Source organism: Myxocyprinus asiaticus, chromosome 20 (assembly GCF_019703515.2).
Source record: "Myxocyprinus asiaticus isolate MX2 ecotype Aquarium Trade chromosome 20, UBuf_Myxa_2, whole genome shotgun sequence".
NCBI classification, from domain to species: domain Eukaryota; kingdom Metazoa; phylum Chordata; class Actinopteri; order Cypriniformes; family Catostomidae; genus Myxocyprinus; species Myxocyprinus asiaticus.
The window spans coordinates 32,217,913-32,237,035 of record NC_059363.1 but is presented as its reverse complement, the minus strand read 5'-3'; the positions used below and the strand labels follow the sequence as shown (position 1 = coordinate 32,237,035).

General features: G+C 41.2%; 1 protein-coding gene across 4 annotated transcripts in view; it reads left to right on the top strand.

The window, feature by feature from the left end:
* Positions 1-2,000, top strand: part of LOC127411325 (alpha-amylase-like) — a 32,336-nt gene extending 30,336 nt beyond the window's left edge. For all 4 annotated transcript variants that reach the window (XM_051646832.1, XM_051646831.1, XM_051646833.1 and 1 more), the window contains exon 11: positions 98-2,000. In XM_051646832.1, coding sequence (XP_051502792.1) covers positions 98-287 — 190 coding nt within the window. In that variant the 3' untranslated portion in view covers positions 288-2,000. The remainder of the gene's footprint in view (positions 1-97) is intronic.
* Positions 2,001-19,123: the final 17,123 nt, after the last annotated feature.

Here is a 19,123-nt window from a genome sequence, read left to right as displayed (position 1 = left end):
CAATTATGGGTTTTGACACATAAGTAATAAACATTTATAATATGTTATGATGATACAGTGCAACATGTTAATGCACTTTTATATGAACTTCTACCAGGGATTTGAAAGAGACCCTGAACACTGGCCTGCTCGGAGGCATGTACTGTGATGTCATCTCTGGAGATAAGATTGGAGGCAGTTGCACAGGGAAACAGATCTCAGTTGGTTCTGATGGATGTGCCACCTTCAACCTCAGCCACACAGAGGAGGATCCATTCATTGCCATCCATGCAGAGTCAAAATTGTAGATTTTATTGGTGCTCCACTCATATGGTTTTAGCCAATGCTGATACAGAAAACTACAGAGCAGAGTGACCAATATAAATTGGGATATAGGCTAATACAATTTAATTATTTCAACTGAGATGTATAGACCATTTCAAGGGATATTCGTTGTTTTAATGAAATGACGTTTTTGTTCCTTTGACTTGATGCCTTGGACTGCCTGACAGATTCTGACACCCCACTTCCTGATTGGCCCTTATCCCTACACCCAGCCCTAACCCTAACCTCATTGGCCCCTACCCTTAAAGCCTATACCTACACCTAACCCTAAACATAAGGAGACTAGGGAGTCAAAGGTTCCACTCAGATTTTCAGTTGCACTTGGCAGAGCTTAAATGAATATTCATGAGTTTCCTCAACGTGTGTGGAACCGAAAATGTCAGTCCACGCTCCTCAAATGTCAACATGAAATCCACTAATGGATTATTTTGAAATGGTACGTTTCAGCATCAAAGTTAAGCCTAAACTACAATTGTTCTCATTATCACAACAGTTTATAGTTTGTAATATGTGTTTTTGATTCATCTACACATTCTGTGCATCTTTGCCTAAATGTTTTTAAGTCCTAGAAATGGTCTATACATATGTGCTGAAATAATGAGCAATATTTACTTGAAATTCATTAAAAATAGATTTAGTTTTTTTGTTTTTTGTAAGGGAGAGCTAATGCTTCTGTTAATTAGCCAAGTGGGAATGGTTGTCTCACAATGTGATCAACCACTATGACACATACTGTAGCTCCAGAACAGCATACTTTATTATTATTTTTTTTATCCTATTTTCTCCCAATTTGGAATGCCCAATTCCCACTACTTAGTAGGTCCTCGTGGTGGCGCGGTTACCTCAATCCGGGTGGCGGAGGGCAAGTCTCAGTTGCCTCTGCTTCTGAGACTGTCAGTCCGCGCATCTTATCACGTGGCTCGTTGTGCATGACACCGCGGAGACTCCCAGCATGTGGAGGCTCATGCTACTCCCCACGAACCATGCACAAATTACCATGCACCCCATTGAGAGCAAGAACCACTAATTGCGACCACAAGGAGGTTACCCAATGTGACTCTACCCTCCCTAGCAATTGGGCCAATTTGGTTGCTTAGGAGACCTGGCTGGAGTCACTCAGCACACCCTGGATTCAAACTCACGACTCCATGGGTGGTAGTCAATACTCACTGAGCTACCCAGGCCCCCTCAGAAGAGCATACTTATTATTTTTATTTAGACCAACTGAATTAAAATGAGTAAATATGTTTTTTGCTAATTGCTAAAGTTTTGGTCAAAAAGAAATAGAAGTTTTTAAAAAATGTTTTAAATGATGTACACTCACATGACGACTATAGTCATATCAGTCTTATGGTCCCGAAATACTTCATAAGATATTTAATTAGTCTACAAAAGGAATCAAATCTACTCAAATACTCTCAGGTGCAATTCACTCATGTGCCATCTGCAGTGAAAGCCATTCACACATCTGTCCAAAGTAAGATATGCCTCTCTTATTCATTTGTTTGTATTTTGCCCACTAAAATTCACCTATCTTTGCAATAGTATTAGTGTCATCATAAATTACAATAACAGAGTGTAATCGGTGCATATTATGGCCACGTATAGCATGTTAGCTCAATAGCTCCATGAATTCAGAATGTAAACAAGTAATAAATAAAACAAATAAAAAATTATCTACTGCATATATATTAATTAAAATCATCACTGAGTGGTTTAAACAACTTTTACTGACCTCAGGTGAATTACTCATAGAATGAGGCATAAAGTCATTCGCTACATTTACATGCACCCTTATAATGCGATTACAATGTGATTAAGCCAATACTGGGATTAAACTGTTGCTCATGTAAACAGAATATTGAGATTATGATATTGCAATTATGCTAATAATCGCAGTAAGATATGTGGAGTACTGCTATTTTAATTGCTTTATTCTGGCATGTAAACGCTTTAATCGCATTTCTTCCACTCTGACCAAAGTGCGCCTGTGCTGCAGATGGATGATGTTACACTCAAGCACAGATTCAAACACATAACGACACAAAAGCTGCATTTACTTCTCGGCTTAATGCTAAACGGCAGTTTCTTGCACTGTTTTCCAGCAGTGGTACTTCCTAACTGCAGATTCTACAGCCCCACAGCAAAAGAAAACGAAGAAAATAAAAATATTCCCGAGTTGTGAATGTCCTTTTGCAGTCTGAATTGAATGTTGATGAGATAAAAAGATAAAAAATACCAAAAAATTGCAAAAGTATGTCTTTCAAATGAGTTTGTCCTTGCAGGTGGAACACAACATCCAGCGTGTGTATTCCGAATTCACAAACAAGTGACTCTTATGAACCGATTATTTTTAGTGAATCAAGAGACAGCGCTCCAGTGTAGTCGAAAATGACGTTTCTTTTAATAAATCGTTCAAAAAGACTCACAAACTGACTGACTAATTTTCCTTATGCCAAGCTGTATTTAAAGATACATATTTGCAACAAGATGTTTTCTGTAATATTATTTTATAAAAAAGCATTAAAACATCACATTTCTCAGCAATATTATCAGAGTATTGGCAACTAGCATGTAAACTGGATTAAAGAGGTTTGCCCAAAGCAAGTCAACATCTTAATCTAATTATTCCTTATACTCTGATTATTGCAATAATCAGAGTATTGGTGTACATGTAAACGTAGCCAATGATAACACACTTTAATGTCACATTAGTTAAGGCTTTACATGTAGTCTTGAGCATCCTCATATTTAAATGTGCTTCTAAATGCCGTCCCACAGCGGTGTGGCAGGTGTCTGAATGTTCGCAAACAGTATACCATTGCTAGGGTGTTTTGAATGTCTTTTTACTCCTGAACAAAGAACAAAAAATAACTTCTCCTTAAGCATATCAGGGCTTAAACACATGCAGCGACTTTCAGCAACTAGCCCTGTGCCAAACGGCCTAAATGATGCCTACAGAGGGCACTTCTAAGGGATTACAATCATTATCGGCATGCTTTAAGGTCATTCCAAACAGAATTTCTAATAAAAATCACTCTAAAAGTAAGTTCCAAATGACCATTATGGGGAATGGGGCTTAGGGATGATCACTTCGGAAGAGAATGCACCCCTCTTTCATTTTCAATGAGAGCGAAGCGATTTCCGGCGACACGAGCGACAGCGACCTCTGGCAGCTAGATGTGAGTGTGTCCTGTGACTTACAGTTGTGAAAATTTGAACTTTATGCAAATGAGAAGCGACTTTCGGGAGCGACAACCAATAGGAGTGAAGATTGTGTCAATGGAGCTCACCTCATACCTCTCCTTTAAGATCCTGTAGTGGAGTGCAGGGGCCGGATTCACGAAAATGTTCTTAAGAAACTTTTTTTTTTTTTTTTTTTTTTTTTATAAAGTAACAAGTACCTCGTGATAATTTTTTTTTAATGTAAAGTGCGTGAGATGTGTTAGTTTAACGACACTACCCATCTATGCAGGTGCTTTTATCATTTAATATTCAGATTTGACTATCCATAATTACGTTTTGACTAGTCAAAACTCCAGTTTCAGATATCTGTTGTGCATTTTTGACTAACAGTAATTCACATTTAAGGTATCTACAATACATTTCTGAATAGTCATAATTAACATTTAAGATATCTGCAATGCAACTTTGACCAGTCATTTGTTTCCATAGGATTGCATTGAAAATTATTTTCAAATATCTACAATAGAGTTTTTCCCTAGTAGTAATTGTAATTACAGATATCTACAATTGATTTATTACTAGAAGATATCTCTAATTAAGTTTTTACTAGTAATAAAATCAATTGTAGATATCTGTAATTTAATTAGGACTAGTCAGACCTTAAATATATCTTTAATATAGTTTTGAATAGTCATAATTCAATTACAGATATCTATAATTCTGCATCTTTAAAAATATCCTAATTAAAATGTGTTGAAATCTGAAACTAAGATATGACTAAGCAAAATATAGTTGTAGATATCTTGAATTGGATTTATGACTAGTTAATATTTAACAGGTGATATCTTGAATTTGAATTATTGCAAGTCAGATTTAATTTATAGATATCTATAATATATTTGTGGATATCTCAAATTGATTACAGACCAGGACGATCTTTATTTGGAGATATCTGCAATTATTAATCTGACTGGGAAGAATTTTAAAAGAGATATCTTAAATCAACATCCTTACTAGTGAAAATTTCTTTACAGATATCTAAAATACTTATGCAAACACACACACACACACACACACACACACAAACCTCGGAAATTTTTGCCGTCCACCATTTAGTCTGATAAAGAATTTATCTTTTAATGTTAGTCTTGCATGCTCGGTTTATTTTAAACAGAATATTGCAATTTAAAAATAAATAAAAATCCAATAATAAGGAACAATGACGATGAAGCACTTGTAAAAAATATTTTTATAAGCCATCATTTCCATATAAACTCAAATAAAATCAGAAGGGACCCCTGCATTAGCTCAAAGGTCAAATGCACATTGCATATTTAAAACTTTACTGGTCCATGTCTCATCACTCCAACACAGCAGTACTTCTCTCAGTGTTGCTGTTACACACTGCTTTCAAGTGGGCTATAACGGTATTGGCAAATAATACACAAGCATGTTTAATATACTAATTAAATACATTTATTTAATTGTTAGTACCATTAATATAGGCTATGTATTAATTCAGAATACAGAAGTTATAGTAACTAGGAAATTCACAGCTACTTTATAGCAGTTATGATCGATTATTTAAATTGTTTAATGAGGCTTCTCTCTTTTCAAATGACTGTAATTTTTAACTGAGTTTAAAGATTTTAAAGGATTAAATGATAAAACAAGATATCTCTAATCATCTTTATGGATGTGTGACGTGACAAGTGACGAAATAATTGCAGACATCTCAAAGTAGCATTTTGACTAGTCAAATTATAATTGTCTCGTCAAAATGCACCTGTAGATATCTAAAATATAATTATGGCTAGTTAGACAAAAGCTTTAAAAGCCAAACGGCTTGTGGTAACCCGTCATAGCAGAATTTACTTGCTGCTAATAATTTGATAACTTTTAATTTGACATGGAGGAAAAGAAAAGAAACAAAAACTTCAGTAGACAAGAGTTGAGGAAATTACTGTAAGGAAAAAGTTCTCCTTAGGAAGCTTGATAATACTATCACATCAGAAAGTAAGAATCAGAATCAGAATGAGCTTTATTGCCAAGTATGCTTACACATACAAGGAATTTGTCTTGGTGACAGGAGCTTCCAGTTCACAACAATACAAAAACAGCAACAAGACTTTTAAAAAATAATTAAAATGTAATAATAAATAGATAAATATTGAAAAGAAAAAAGTATATATAGAATACACAATAGACAAAATATACACATACATATACACATACATACACATATATGAATATATATACATACATATACATACATACACACACATACACATACGTAGTGCAAATCTAAATACAAATCGGTTATGTACAGTGCAAGGGAATGTAATGGCAGAAGAGGTAGGATGTGTTGGATAATATAAAAAGACTAAGCTGTGTATTGCACATTAATTATTGCTCAAAGGGGCAGTTTTAACTGTTCATGAGATGGATAGCCTGGGGGAAAAAACTGTTCCTGTGCCTGATGGTTCAGGTGCTCAGAGCACTGAAGCGTCGGCCAGAAGGCAACAGTTCAAAAAGATAGTGGGCAGGGTGAGTGGCGTCCAGAGTGATTTTTCCAGCCTTTTTGCTCAATCTGGAAGTGTATAGTTCTTGAAGGGGGGGCAGGGGGGCAACCAATAACCCTCTCAGCAGTCCGAACTGTCCTTTGTAGTCTTCTGATGTCTGATTTCGTAGCTGAGCCAAACCAGACAGATATTGAAGTGCACATGACAGACTCGATGACCGCTGAGTAGAACTGTATCAGCAGCGCCTGTGGCAGGTTGAACTTCCTCAGCTGGCGAAGGAAGTACAACCTCTGCTGGGCCTTTTTCAATGTGGTATCAATGTGGTATCTTCTTTTAGCCACTCTGATTCCCTTATTCATTGTGTTCCTGGCCTGATTGTACAAGACTTTATCCCCACCCCTGTAAGCATCCTCTTTCTGATGAAGCTGCCTGAGTTCCGCTGTAAACCATGGTTTGTTGTTGTTAAATGTTAAATAAGTCCTAGTAGGAAGGCACATATCCTCACAGAAACTGATATATGATGTAACAGTATCTGTGAGCTCATCCAGGTCTGTGGCCGCAGCCTCAGAAACACTCCAATCAGTGCAGTCAAAGCAGGCTTGTAGTTCCAGCTCTGCTTTGTTGGTCCATCACTTTACAGTCCTTAATACAGGCTTAGCAGATTTTAATTTCTGTCTGTAGGTTGGAAGAAGATGAACCAGACAGTGATCAGAGAGTCCCAAAGCTGCTCTAGGAACAGAACGAAATGCATCCTTTGTTGTTGTGTAGCAGTGATCCAGTATATTTTTGTCTCTGGTTGGGCATGTAATGTGCTGTTTGTATTTGGGCAGTTCACGTGTGAGGTTTGCTTTGTTAAAATCCAAGTAGAAAGGCTTACAGTTAATAAAGAGTGCTTCCAAATTAGGACAGCACATCTTCTTTAACGTTGTTACATCTATACACCAACTTTCATGTAAAAGCATGTTCCACAGCTTCTCGTTTTCCCCGTTAACTCTGCGATGCGATCTGCTCTGAACAGCTGAAAGCCCGGCGGGCAAATGAAAAAAGGGTGGCTGTCTCCGCTGTGCCCAATAGGGATGTGGATGGGGGGGGTGAAAAAGAAAGTCTCAGCTTTCTAATGTTATAATTATTATGTTTCTATGAACTCTACAGATCGTGGAGAGAGAGAGAGAGAGAGAGCATTATATGCAGCGCATCCATTAGCATGATTGGCCACCACATTAATAAGCTTCAAAACAACATTTATTGTTTGAATTTGGTGATAACATTTTTGGTTTACAAGCTGAAAATAAAAATATGACACAAAACAGTCAAAATCGTTTTTTGGTCTAAAATCATGTTTCTATGTAAACAGCCCACTGCGACTTCAGACACAACATGAAAACCCAGTTAATAAAGTAAACATCTTACCTTTTAAGATTTAAGACAACTGTGAGGTTATCCTAACTTTAAGATGTTATTTACGATGATATTTAAAAATAAATAGAAATCTGAGAATTTGAATGCTTCTTAAGAAAAAGATATGAACTTTCTTAAGTTTTTTCAGGAATACAAAATATTTTTAACTTTTTTCTTAAGTTAGAAATTAAGAAGAAAATGGTAGTTAAGAAGAATTTTCTTCTTAAGAACGTTTCGTGAATCCGGCCCCAGGCAAGATGAGACAGAGAAGTTTCTGTGAGCAATTTCACTGTTCTATTTGTTTTATCTGTAACCACGTACATGGATATAATTAAAAAAATTATGGGAGGAAAATAAATTGTCGGCAGGCTGAGTGAGTCTGATTGATAGATCGTACATCTTATTAATTTATATGATACAACGAGCACTGATGCAGTTAAAACACTCTCCCCTGCAGAATGTTCATTTTTAGGGACAAGAGAACGTCTCGGTTACATGCGTAACCTCGGTTCCCTGAGACGAAGGGAATGAGACATTACGTAGTTACGCATATGGGGAGTGCCTTCATACACGACCTGTTTGAAACCTCTCTACAATAATGGCAGTATTCTAATATTGGCTATGGTGTTTGAGCCCCGCCTGTTTTGGCGCGAAACTGACCGCTATAAAAACAGGTGCACAGACACCATTTCCTCAGAATTTCTGACTGGGAACAAGGAGTGCATCGCTCGTGCCTCAAGAACTCTGAGTCTTGTAGTGCGGCTAGCGTTCGCAATGTCTCGTTCCCTTCGTCTCAGGGAATCGAGGTTACGTACATAACCGAGACGTTCCCTTACAACTCAGTACACTTGAAATTGCGTTTATTAACACATGTGGGGAACAGAATCCCATCACGCTGCACTAGACGACATAACTTCCCAGAGAGGAAACATGGCGGTGCAGTCTTATGGAACGGCGACCGACATGAGCATGCTGCAGTGAGTCATCCTCGTGATGGCCAGGAGGAGAGCACTCATAAAGAATATACGAACTATAGTCTCATAGTATGAATTAACTCCTTATGAACCCAGTTGGGAAGGGAGTTTATTTATAATGAAGTGCTTGTGACTTTATGGTAATTATAACGGCCTGAATGCAGGCAGTTGTGTAAATGATGGGGAGCCCGTACTTAAAGGGAAGGGCATAAGTGTGTGTGTGTGTGTGTATATATATATGTATATATATGTGTGTGTATATATATATATATATATATGGCCAATGAATAGCAAGTGCTCTAAACAGAGAGGACTTGTGAAGAAAGAGACATTACGTCTAGGTTGTAAAACCTTGCGAATGTGTTTTGAGAGGACCATCCTGCTGCAAAACATATGTCCTGCAAGGACACACCATTCGTCCATGCCCATGAGGAGGCCATGCCTCTAGTTGAGTGTGCTTTAACACCAATTGGGCAAGTCTGACCCTGTGACTTGTAAGCCAGGGTAATTGCATCGACAATTCAGTGAGAAAGTCTTTGCTTGGAGATGGACATTCCTTTTGTGTGTCCTCCATAGCATATAAAAAGCTGATCAGACAGTCTGAACTGGCGGGTGCGCTCAACGTATGCTTGTAGCTCCTGCACAGGACATAACAAATGCAATGATTGTTCCTCATCTGAATTAAATGGAGGAGGGAAGAAGGCCTGAAGGTGAACCACCTGCGCTGTGAAGGATGTGGTCAGGACCTTGGGTACATAGCCTTTCCTGGGTTTGACAGTGGTTCTTGAAAGACCGGGGCCAAACTCCAGACATGAATTGTCGACTGATAGTGCATGCAGGTCACCTACCCGTTTTACTGAGACCAGAGCCAGCAGTAGTGTGGTCTTAATGGAGCGCATGCGCAAATCAACAGAGTCCAAAGGCTCGAAGGGGGGCCCTGCGAGAGCTTTTAGGACTAAAGTTAAGTCCTAAGTTGAGACTGTAGCTGGCCGTGGTGGGTTTAATCGTCTTGCTCCTTTATGGAACTTTATGATTAAATCATGCTTGCCTATAGAGGTGCCGGTTTCATGTGTGTGATACGCAGATATATTTGCCACATACACCTTGAGCATTGACTGGGTGAGTCCTGCATCTAATTGCTCTTGAAGAAATATTAGAATTTCATGTATGGGGCAGTTTACTGGGTCCTTGCTATGTGAGAGACACCAATCAGTGAACACCTTCCATTTTAGTGCATAGAGGTGTCTTGTGGACAGCGCTCTGGCCTGTAAAATGGTGTTCATGACTGAACGTGTCAGTTCTGGTGCGTGTAGTGCGCTCTGTTCAGGGGCCACACATGCAGGTTCCACAGCTGGGGCTGGGGATGCCAGATTGTGCCTTGCGCCTGAGAGAGGAGATCCCTTCTCAGTGGTATTTCCCATGGTGAGTTGTACAGCATCTCCATCATTTCCGGAAATCATGGCTGGTTGGGCCATTTCGGTGCAACTAATTGAACAATTTCCTAGTCCTCTCAGACTTTGCATATGACAGAGTGGATTAGGCATACCAGAGGAAATGCATATTTGCGTTTCGCCAGCCATTTGTGTGCCATTGCATCCGTTTCCAGCGGGGCATCGGACTTCGAATACCAGAGGGGACAGTGGGTATTCTCCACTGAGGCAAATAGATCGATTTCTGCTTTGCCGAATATTTCCCAAATCCTCAACACAGTTTGAGGATGAAGTCTCCATTCACCCGGTATCACCCCTTGGCGAGACAGTAGGTCCGCGTCGTAATTCCGGAGGCCTGGGACATATGTCGCTCTCAGGGAGAGGAGATGACACTTGCTCCATAGGAGGAGGTGACACGTCAGTCTCAACAGTGGCGGTGAATTAATTCCACCTTGGCGGTTTATATATGCTACAACTGTCATGTTGTCTGAGCGAACCAGGACATGACAGTTTGCTATTTCCGACTGTAAAGCCTTTAAGGCTAGAATTACAGCCGATAGCTCTAGGTGGTTGATATGCACGCCCTCCTCGCACCTGTCCAGGTGCCGAAAGTTGGGTGTCCATCGCACACCGCCCCCCAACCTGTGTTGGAAGAATCTGTAGTCACCACTTTCCATCTGACAACTTGCCCCAGTGCGACTCCTCACTGGTAAAACGCAGGAGCTGTCCATGGTGCTAAAGCAGCTATACAGTGGCGGGATATTGTGATGCGCATGCGCCCTTGGCGCCAAGCATGTTGTGGCACATGGTGTTTCAGCCAGCACTGAAGAGGTCTCATGTGTAAGAGACCTAATGGGATGACGGCTGATGCTGCCACCATAAATCCCAATGCTTTCTGAAACAGCTTCAGAGAAAATGTTCTCCCCAGTTTGAATTGAGACAGACACTGTAGAATGGCCTGAACGCGCACGCTCGTGAGGTGCACGCGCCCGCTCGTGAGGTCGAGGCGGACTCCCGAAAAGGAGATTTTTTTTTTGGCTGGGGGAGAGCGTGCTCTTTGCCCAGTTTACATTGGGGCCCAAGCTGTTGAGATGCTGAAGCAGTAAGTCTCTGTGCTGGCATAACAGAGCCTCTGATTGCGCCAGTAACAGCCAATCGTCAAGGTAGTTCAAGATGCGTACGCCGCTCAGTCTCAGAGGGGCGAGAACCGCATCGATGCACTTTGTGAATGTGCGAGGAGCCAGAGACAGTCCGAAGGGCAGGATTTTGAAATGATACGCTGTTCCCTCGAACGCGAATCTCAAAAAAATCCTGTGATGTTGTACAATTTGGATATGAAAGTACACATCCTTCAGATCTATCGATGCAAACCAATCGTGTGGGTGTACATGCAATGAGATCCGTTTCTGAGTAATCATTTTGAATGGGCGCTTTATAAGTGCTCGATTTAAATGTCTCGGATCCAGGATTGGCCGAAGTCCGCTGTCTTTCTTTGGGACAAGAAAATAACGGCTGTAAAACCCCTTTTGCGCTTGACAATTTGGCACTATATCGCATTCTTCACGATGAGATTGTGTATTTCGGCTCGTAACATGGGCGCATCTTCGGACGAAACTGTGGAAGACAGAACGCCGTTGAAACGGGGTGGCCGGCGTGCAAATTGGATCATATAAGCATGTTTGATCATTTTTTGCACCCATTCTGAAATGCCCGTTAGGGCTCACCACGTGTCCATGTAATGGGACAGAGGGCAATTTGGTTTGTTCACTGTATGATATAATGCGTCGCTCACCATAGGGAAGTGGTTGCGCATAATGTGTGTGCTTTGAGAATGTATGAGCATCTCGTGCATTTGCAACAAGTGCTGTATTCTTTATTGCATTTTGTATAGCATTTTTTATTGTATAGGACACAGAAACAACATTTTGCAAAACATTGTGAACAACAATATTCCTCTCCCGACAAACAGAAGTGGGGAGGTGGGGAACAGTGTTCTGTGTCTCTAATCGAGCCTTCTTTGGAGCACCGGAGGGAACCACGAACTCTGTTTTCTGCTTCAAAGCGTTGCGCCCGTCAGGAGAGTTTCTGCTGCATGGGGGGGTTCCTCCCATCGGCGCGAGCTGGGCGCTGGTACGGCTGCTTCTGTCTGGGCCACGGCTTGCGTGGCCTCACCGGTGGCTCGGCGGGGGCAGGGGCAGGTGCTGGCGCTGAGTTAGCGGGCATGGATCTTTTAGCTGGGCGCTGGCTTAAGACAGAGCAGGGGTGAGCCGTCTGCGCTATGCTCCATTTGGGCATAAAATGTTTTATAGCTTGTGACTGCTGCTGAGTCGTGATGTAATGCTCGGCAAACGTACTCACTGCACCGCCAAAGAGGCCGGCTGGAGACACTGGTACATTCAACAGAGATGCTTTCTCTAAATCACTCATCTCCGTGAGGGTCAGCCATATATGCCGCTCCAGAACGACCAAGTTGCCCATGGACTTGCCGATGGCCTGCACCGTAACTTTCGTGGCACGCAGCGCTAAGTCTGTAGCGGCCCGTAGCTCTTTGAAAGTCTCCGGATCAAAGCCTTGCTCATCCATTTGTCTGAGGAGCTTAGCTTGGAATACCTGGAGCACTGCCATTCCGTGGAGTGCTGATCCAGCTTGTCCTGCCACTGAGTAGGCTTTTCCCGCCATTGTGGACGTCTGTCTACATGGCTTAGAAGTATGTATGGGGCGTGATTTATAATATCATGATGGCGCCGCGGATGGCCGCCTTGGTGTGGAGCGCTCCTATTGTTTTGTTGTTTTTGTTTGTTTGTCCTGTGTTTAATAATAATTTTTCCAGTCAGTTTTACCAGAGAGGAACTGCTGAACATTCGACAGCTTATACCAGACAGTCTTTTCCCGATTTTTGAATATTCAGACGTTTTGCTAGACATTTTAGTTGGAGGCGTGGCTTTGTTGTTCAGGAGACGCAGGCGAGGAAGACGAGCCGGTGCGCTGGTCAAACTCCATCGGTGGGGCTTTCGAACAATGCTGCTAAGCATTCATCTTGCGAATCTCCGATCTCTTCCTAACAAAACAGATGAACTACATCTCCTCACCCGCACAAACAAGGACTTTTCAACCTCTGCTGCCTTGTACTTCACAGAAACCTGGCTGAGTGAAGCCATTCTGGACAGCACGTTACATCTGCCGGGCTTCCAGCTGTTCAGAGCGGATCGCATTGCGGAGTTAACAGGGAAAACGAGAGGCGGTGGAACATGCTTTTACATCAATGAAAGTTGGTTTACAGATGTAACAACATTAAAGAGGATGTGCTGTCCTAAGTTTATTCTAGTGAGTGTGTTGTATCGCGCCAAACTCGTGTTTGAACACAGCGCTGCAACAGCTGACTGATCAAATCACAGACACAGAACAACAATACCCAGACTCAGTTTTATTCTTGGGGACTTTAACAAAGCAAATCTCACACGTGAACTACCCAAATACAAACAGCACATTACATGCCCCACCAGAGACAGGAACATACTGGATCATAGCTACACAACAATAAAGGATGCATATCGCTCTGTCCCTAGAGCAGCTTTAGGACTCTCTGATCACTGTCTGGTTCATCTTCTTCCAACCTACATGCAGAAATTAAAATCAACCAAGCCAGTAGTAAGGACTGTAAAGAGATGAACCAATGAAGCAGAGCGGGAACTACAAGCCTGCTTCGATTGCACGGATTGGAGTGTTTTTGAGGCTGCAGCCACATACCTGGATGAGCTCACAGATACTGTTATATCATATATCAGTTTCTGTGAGGATATGTGCATTCCTACTAGGACTTATTTCAAGTTCAACATTGACAAACCGTGGTTTACAGCAGAGCTCAGGCAGCTTCGTCAGGCCAAAGAGGATGCTTACAGGGGTGGGGATAAAGTCTTGTACAATCAGGCCAGGAACGCACTGAACAAGGAAATCAGAGTGGCTAAAAGAAGATACTCTGAGAAGCTGAAAAAAAGTTTCAGCTTCACAGGACAGAAGCTAACAACCCTGCATCAGTGTAGAGTGGCATGAAACAACTCACAAATTACAGGACTCCTACCCCCAGCCCTGTGGTGGACCAGCAACTGGCTGACGACCTGAATGTGTTCTACTGCAGATTTGAAAGGCCCAATCTCACACCCCACATCCACTCTGACCTTCACTTCACACAAACACCAACACCTCCTGCAACCCCCCTCCTCCCTCAACCTGCACTTAAGATCTGTGAAGATGATGTGAGCCGCGGCTTTCAGAAACAAAAGACGAGGAAAGCTTCAGGCCCAGATGGCATCTCACCAGCGTGTCTTCGATCCTGTGCTAACCAGCTGGCCCCCATCTTCACACAGATTTTCATTAGATCACTGGAGCAGTGTGAAGTCCCATGCTGCTTCAAATGCTCAATCATTATTCCTGTCACAAAGAAACCAAAAATCACAGGACTTAATGACTACAGTCCTGTCGCCCTGACGTCTGTGGTCATGAAATCATTTGAGAGACTGGTGTTGGCCCACCTGAAGAACCTCACTGGACCCTTTCTAGATCCCCTTCAATTTGCTTATCAAGCAAACAGGTCTGTGGATGATGCAGACAACATGGGATTGCATCATATCCTGCAACATCTGGACAGACCAGGGACATATGCAAGGATCCTTTTTGTGGACTTCAGTTCAGCTTTCAACACCATCATCCCAGCTATACTCCAGAATATATTACACCAACTCTCTGTTCCCATGTCTATCTGTCAGTGGATTACCAGCTTTCTGATGGACAGGCAGCAGCTTGTGAGACAGGGGAAACTCAGCACTGGTGCCCCCCAGGGATGTGTGCTCTCCTCCCTCTATACCAATGACTGCATCGCCAAGGACCCCTCTGTCTATCTCCTGAAGTTTGTAGACGACACCACTGTCATCGGCCTCATCCAAGATGACGATGAGTCTGCATACAGAAGGGAGGTTGAACAGCTGGCTGTCTGGTGCAGTCAAAACAACCTTGAGCTAAACACGCTCAAAATGGTGGAGATGATTGTGGACTTTAGGAGGAACACCCCAACACTGACCCCCCTCACCATTCTAAACAGCTCTGTGGCAGCAGTGGAGTCATTCAGGTTCCTGGGCACTACCATCTCACAGGACCTGAAGTGGGAGACACACATTGACTCCATTGTTAAAAAGGCCCAGCAGAGGTTGTACTTCCTTCACCAGCTGAGGAAGTTCAACCTGCCACAGGCGCTGCTGATACAGTTCTACTCAGCGGTCCTTGAGTCTGTCCTCTTCACTTCAATAACTGTCTGGTTTGGTTCAGCTACGAAATCAGACATCAGAAGACTACAAAGGACAATTCGGACTGCTGAGAGGATTATTGGTTGCCCCCTGCCCCCCCTTCGAGATTTATACACTTCCAGAGTGAGGAAAAAGGCTGGAAAAATCACTCTGGACCCCACTCACCCTGCCCACTACCTTTTTGAACTGTTGCCTTCTGGCCGACGCTTCGGAGCTCTGAGCACCAGAACCGTCAGGCACAGGAACAGTTTTTTCCCTCAGGCTATCCATCTCATGAACAGTTAAATTGCCCCATTGAGCAATAACTATGTGCAATACACAGTTTAGTCTTTTTTTATATTTATCCAACACATTTAACCTCTTCTGCCATTTCATTCCACTGGAAAAAAAAATAAAAATGTGGGAAATATGACTGGGAAACTCAGAGGAACAAGCACAACAAAGGTTTGCCTGGACACGTCCATCTTGGTTTTCCGACTTCCTACTGGAACGTGGTCAACTTGGGTCTAAACGAGTTAGATCACAAAAACCGCATAAGAAGGTAGTCAAAAACATCGCATTTGAGGTGTAAACATGCGTGATTGTGTATTTATCCCCTTAAAGGTTTGCTGTAGAACGCGACTGTCCATATGCAACTTTTAGTGAGTAAAGATATAAAAACAGACTGTTGTAGTTCTGCTTTCTGATGTAATTTTAGTGTAGGAAAAAGACAGGAAAAAACACTATGACAGAATCACTATAGAAAATAATCAGCCTTTGTGATATGCAGCTGAGTGCGATGAAAAGGTTCAGATCAGATTTACGTCTTTTCAGTTCTTCAGTAAAAGAAGCTCAATGGTCACTTGATAAGTACACAAAACTCAATTTTTTCAAGCAGGCCTGATGTGCTTTTATAGTTTTTGAAGCCAATAACTCAGCAGGGAGTCTCGAGTGATTAACAACCTCCTGCTGGTAGACGCTAATGCATGCTTCATCTCTCTCGGCCTGGCCGGTACTTAGGGATGGCCACGATTACTCCAGCACTTGGAAGGGACAGCAATGATTGGTCATGAAAACGATGACTGATAATGATCATGCGTAATGTGATTTGTCTTTAATTTGAAATTCAGTGACAACTTCCTGACAACTATACACAAACATGTCAAAGACTGGCCTTATTTTTAATTTTGAGATTGATTACGTTGTGATTGTGAGTGATACCTTGATTGTCAACTGAGACGTCTCATAGCAACCAAACTGATAAACAATGTTGAAACGCTAGCATTTGTTCTACAGTGTGGGGATGGGGGCGTGGTCGTGTATCTGTCTGCAGGAGAGGGAAAGTGGTAAGGCTCATCACCTGGGCTGTCATTATCTCTAACACCTGTGTCTTGTTATAGTGATGGCGGAGGGAGACCTAAAAGGCAGACGGACACGGCAGTAGCCAGAGAGAAACAAGAGAGACTGTTCCTGCATCTGTAGCAGTACGACGCGCTTGTGTGTTTATGTGGCTACTAAGAGCCCTTTTTGTTTGTTTTTTGAGTGATGCTGAAGAGTAATAAAATACTCATGCTGACAGTTCCCTGAGTCCTCCAATACTCAACTAACAAACCTGTTGCATACAGGTTTACACTAATCAAAAGAGATTATTAACTGTGTGTTGAACACCTGTCTCTGCAAACTTTAGCTAAACAAGTTTTATCATTTAATGTAGGAATTTTGATTCATTAATAGTTATTATTTAACCCTTCTACAGTCTTCGTTACAGGCTGAAAATTGTAGTATTTCTGGTCAAATTTGACCAGATTGTAACGATGTTGGCTGCTGACAATGATGGCAATGACGAAGACGATGATGAGATGAAGAACCAGTGCAGTTTATTTACAAAGTGAGAACCAATAACCCTGACTACATGTGAACTAAACTAAACATGTCTTGACTTGATTTAAACATGGCTTGATATAAACGTGGCTTGACTTAAACATCTACGATCACATCCAGTACTTGACAACCAGACAATGAAAACATGAGGGCTTAAATACAAGACATGGGAGAACATAAACCAATGAACAAACAGAACTGATAACAAGATAATTAAACAATAAACCAATGAAAACATGACACATGAACATGGAGGGAAAACAAGACATCACATGACTAGGGAACAGGAACTAAACTTTTCAAAATAAAAGACATGAATCAACAAAATACACCTGGGGGCCTGGGTAGCTCAGTGGTAAAATACGCTGGCTACCACCCCTGGAGTTCGCTAGTTCGAATCCCAGGGCGTGCTGAGTGACTCCAGCCAGGTCTCCTAAGCAACCAATTTGGCCCGGTTGCTAGGGAGGGTAGAGTCACATGGGGTATCCTCCTCGTGGTCGCTATAATGTGGTTTGTTTTCGGTGGGGCGCATGGTGAATTGAGCGTGGTTGCCGTGGTGGATGGCGTGAAGCCTCCACATGCGCTATGTCTCCGTGGCAACGCGCTCAACAAGCCACGTGATAAGATGCGCGGGTTGACTGTCTCAGACGTGGAGGCAACTGGGATTCATCCTCCGCCACCCGGACTGAGGCGAATCACTATGCGACCACGAGGACTTAGAGCGCATCGGGAACTGGGCATTCCAAATTGGGAGAAAAAGGGGAAAATCCCCCCCCCCCCCCCAAAAAAAAAAAAAAAAACAAAATACACCTGACACAGATACAGTAATCATGTATTTTTTATTTATTTATTTTTTAATTGTTTTAAAGAAATGTAATAAAACTAGCTTCACTAAAGCAATACCACTAATTATATATATTTATTTTATATATTTTATTTTACATTTTTTTTTGGTTTGTTTTTGGTAATATCAACATTATACCAAAAAGATTAATTTGAACCTGGAATATTCTTTAAGATTTCAGGCAGGACAATTGCAAATGAATACCTAAACCGGTAGTATTCAATGCTGATAACACACATCCTATAATAAATACTGACAGTGATTTCAGTATAATATGTTCCTTATTGATGTTACTGTCCCTTATGTATGGAGGACAAAACCTGCAAATATAATAAATAAATAAATACATAAATGTATGGCTCATATCCACTGCAGTTATAAATCTGCCTATTCATGCATAAATAAATATATAAAATCACTAAAAGTGCAAAGAGATAAATAAATAAATAAATAAATGCAAAAATAATACAGTATAAAACATAAATAAATGGTTGGGAAAATGCAAATTGTTAAAGGAAATGCAAAATTGAAAGTTGATTTTTAATTCTATATTTCTTTCATCATTCATTTATTTCTGTTTTTCCTTTGGGCAACATGCTAATGAGAGAATGTCAACAGCTGTTAAGGCATCACAGTCAAACTATCCATGCCATCTTCTCATTAGCATGATGCACAAAGGAAAAATAAATACTGAACTACCTACAGAAATACATGAATGATTAAAGAAGTTATTTATTGTTTTCACAGGTCTCGTCCTCCATATTCGTCAAGTCAGGATTCAGGTTTACAGGTAATAGTTCTCAGCTGAGTTTGGCTGCATTTCAGGTACTCCAAGGACAAAATAAAATAAATAAATTGAATATATATGTGTGTGCGTGTGTGTGTGTGTATATATATATATATATATATATATGCACACACACACACACACACACCGATCAGCCACAACATTAAAACCACCTGCCTAATATTGTGTAGGTCCCCCTCGTGCCACCAAAACATATATATATATATGTGTGTGTGTGTGTGTGTATGTGTGTGTGTGTGTGTACAGTATATATACAGTATATAGACTGTTTGTTAAAATGTGGGAAATTTTGTACATCAATGTAGCATTTTTAAGTATTATATATTTATTATTTCTACTGATTTTATATATATATATATATATATATATATATAAAGATACAGTATACTGAGTAGAAATTCTCTGTCCCTTTGTGTTTATTTTTGAAAGCCAGTTTCTGTATAGGAACACCTTATACCTTAAACTCATGGCTCAGAAAAA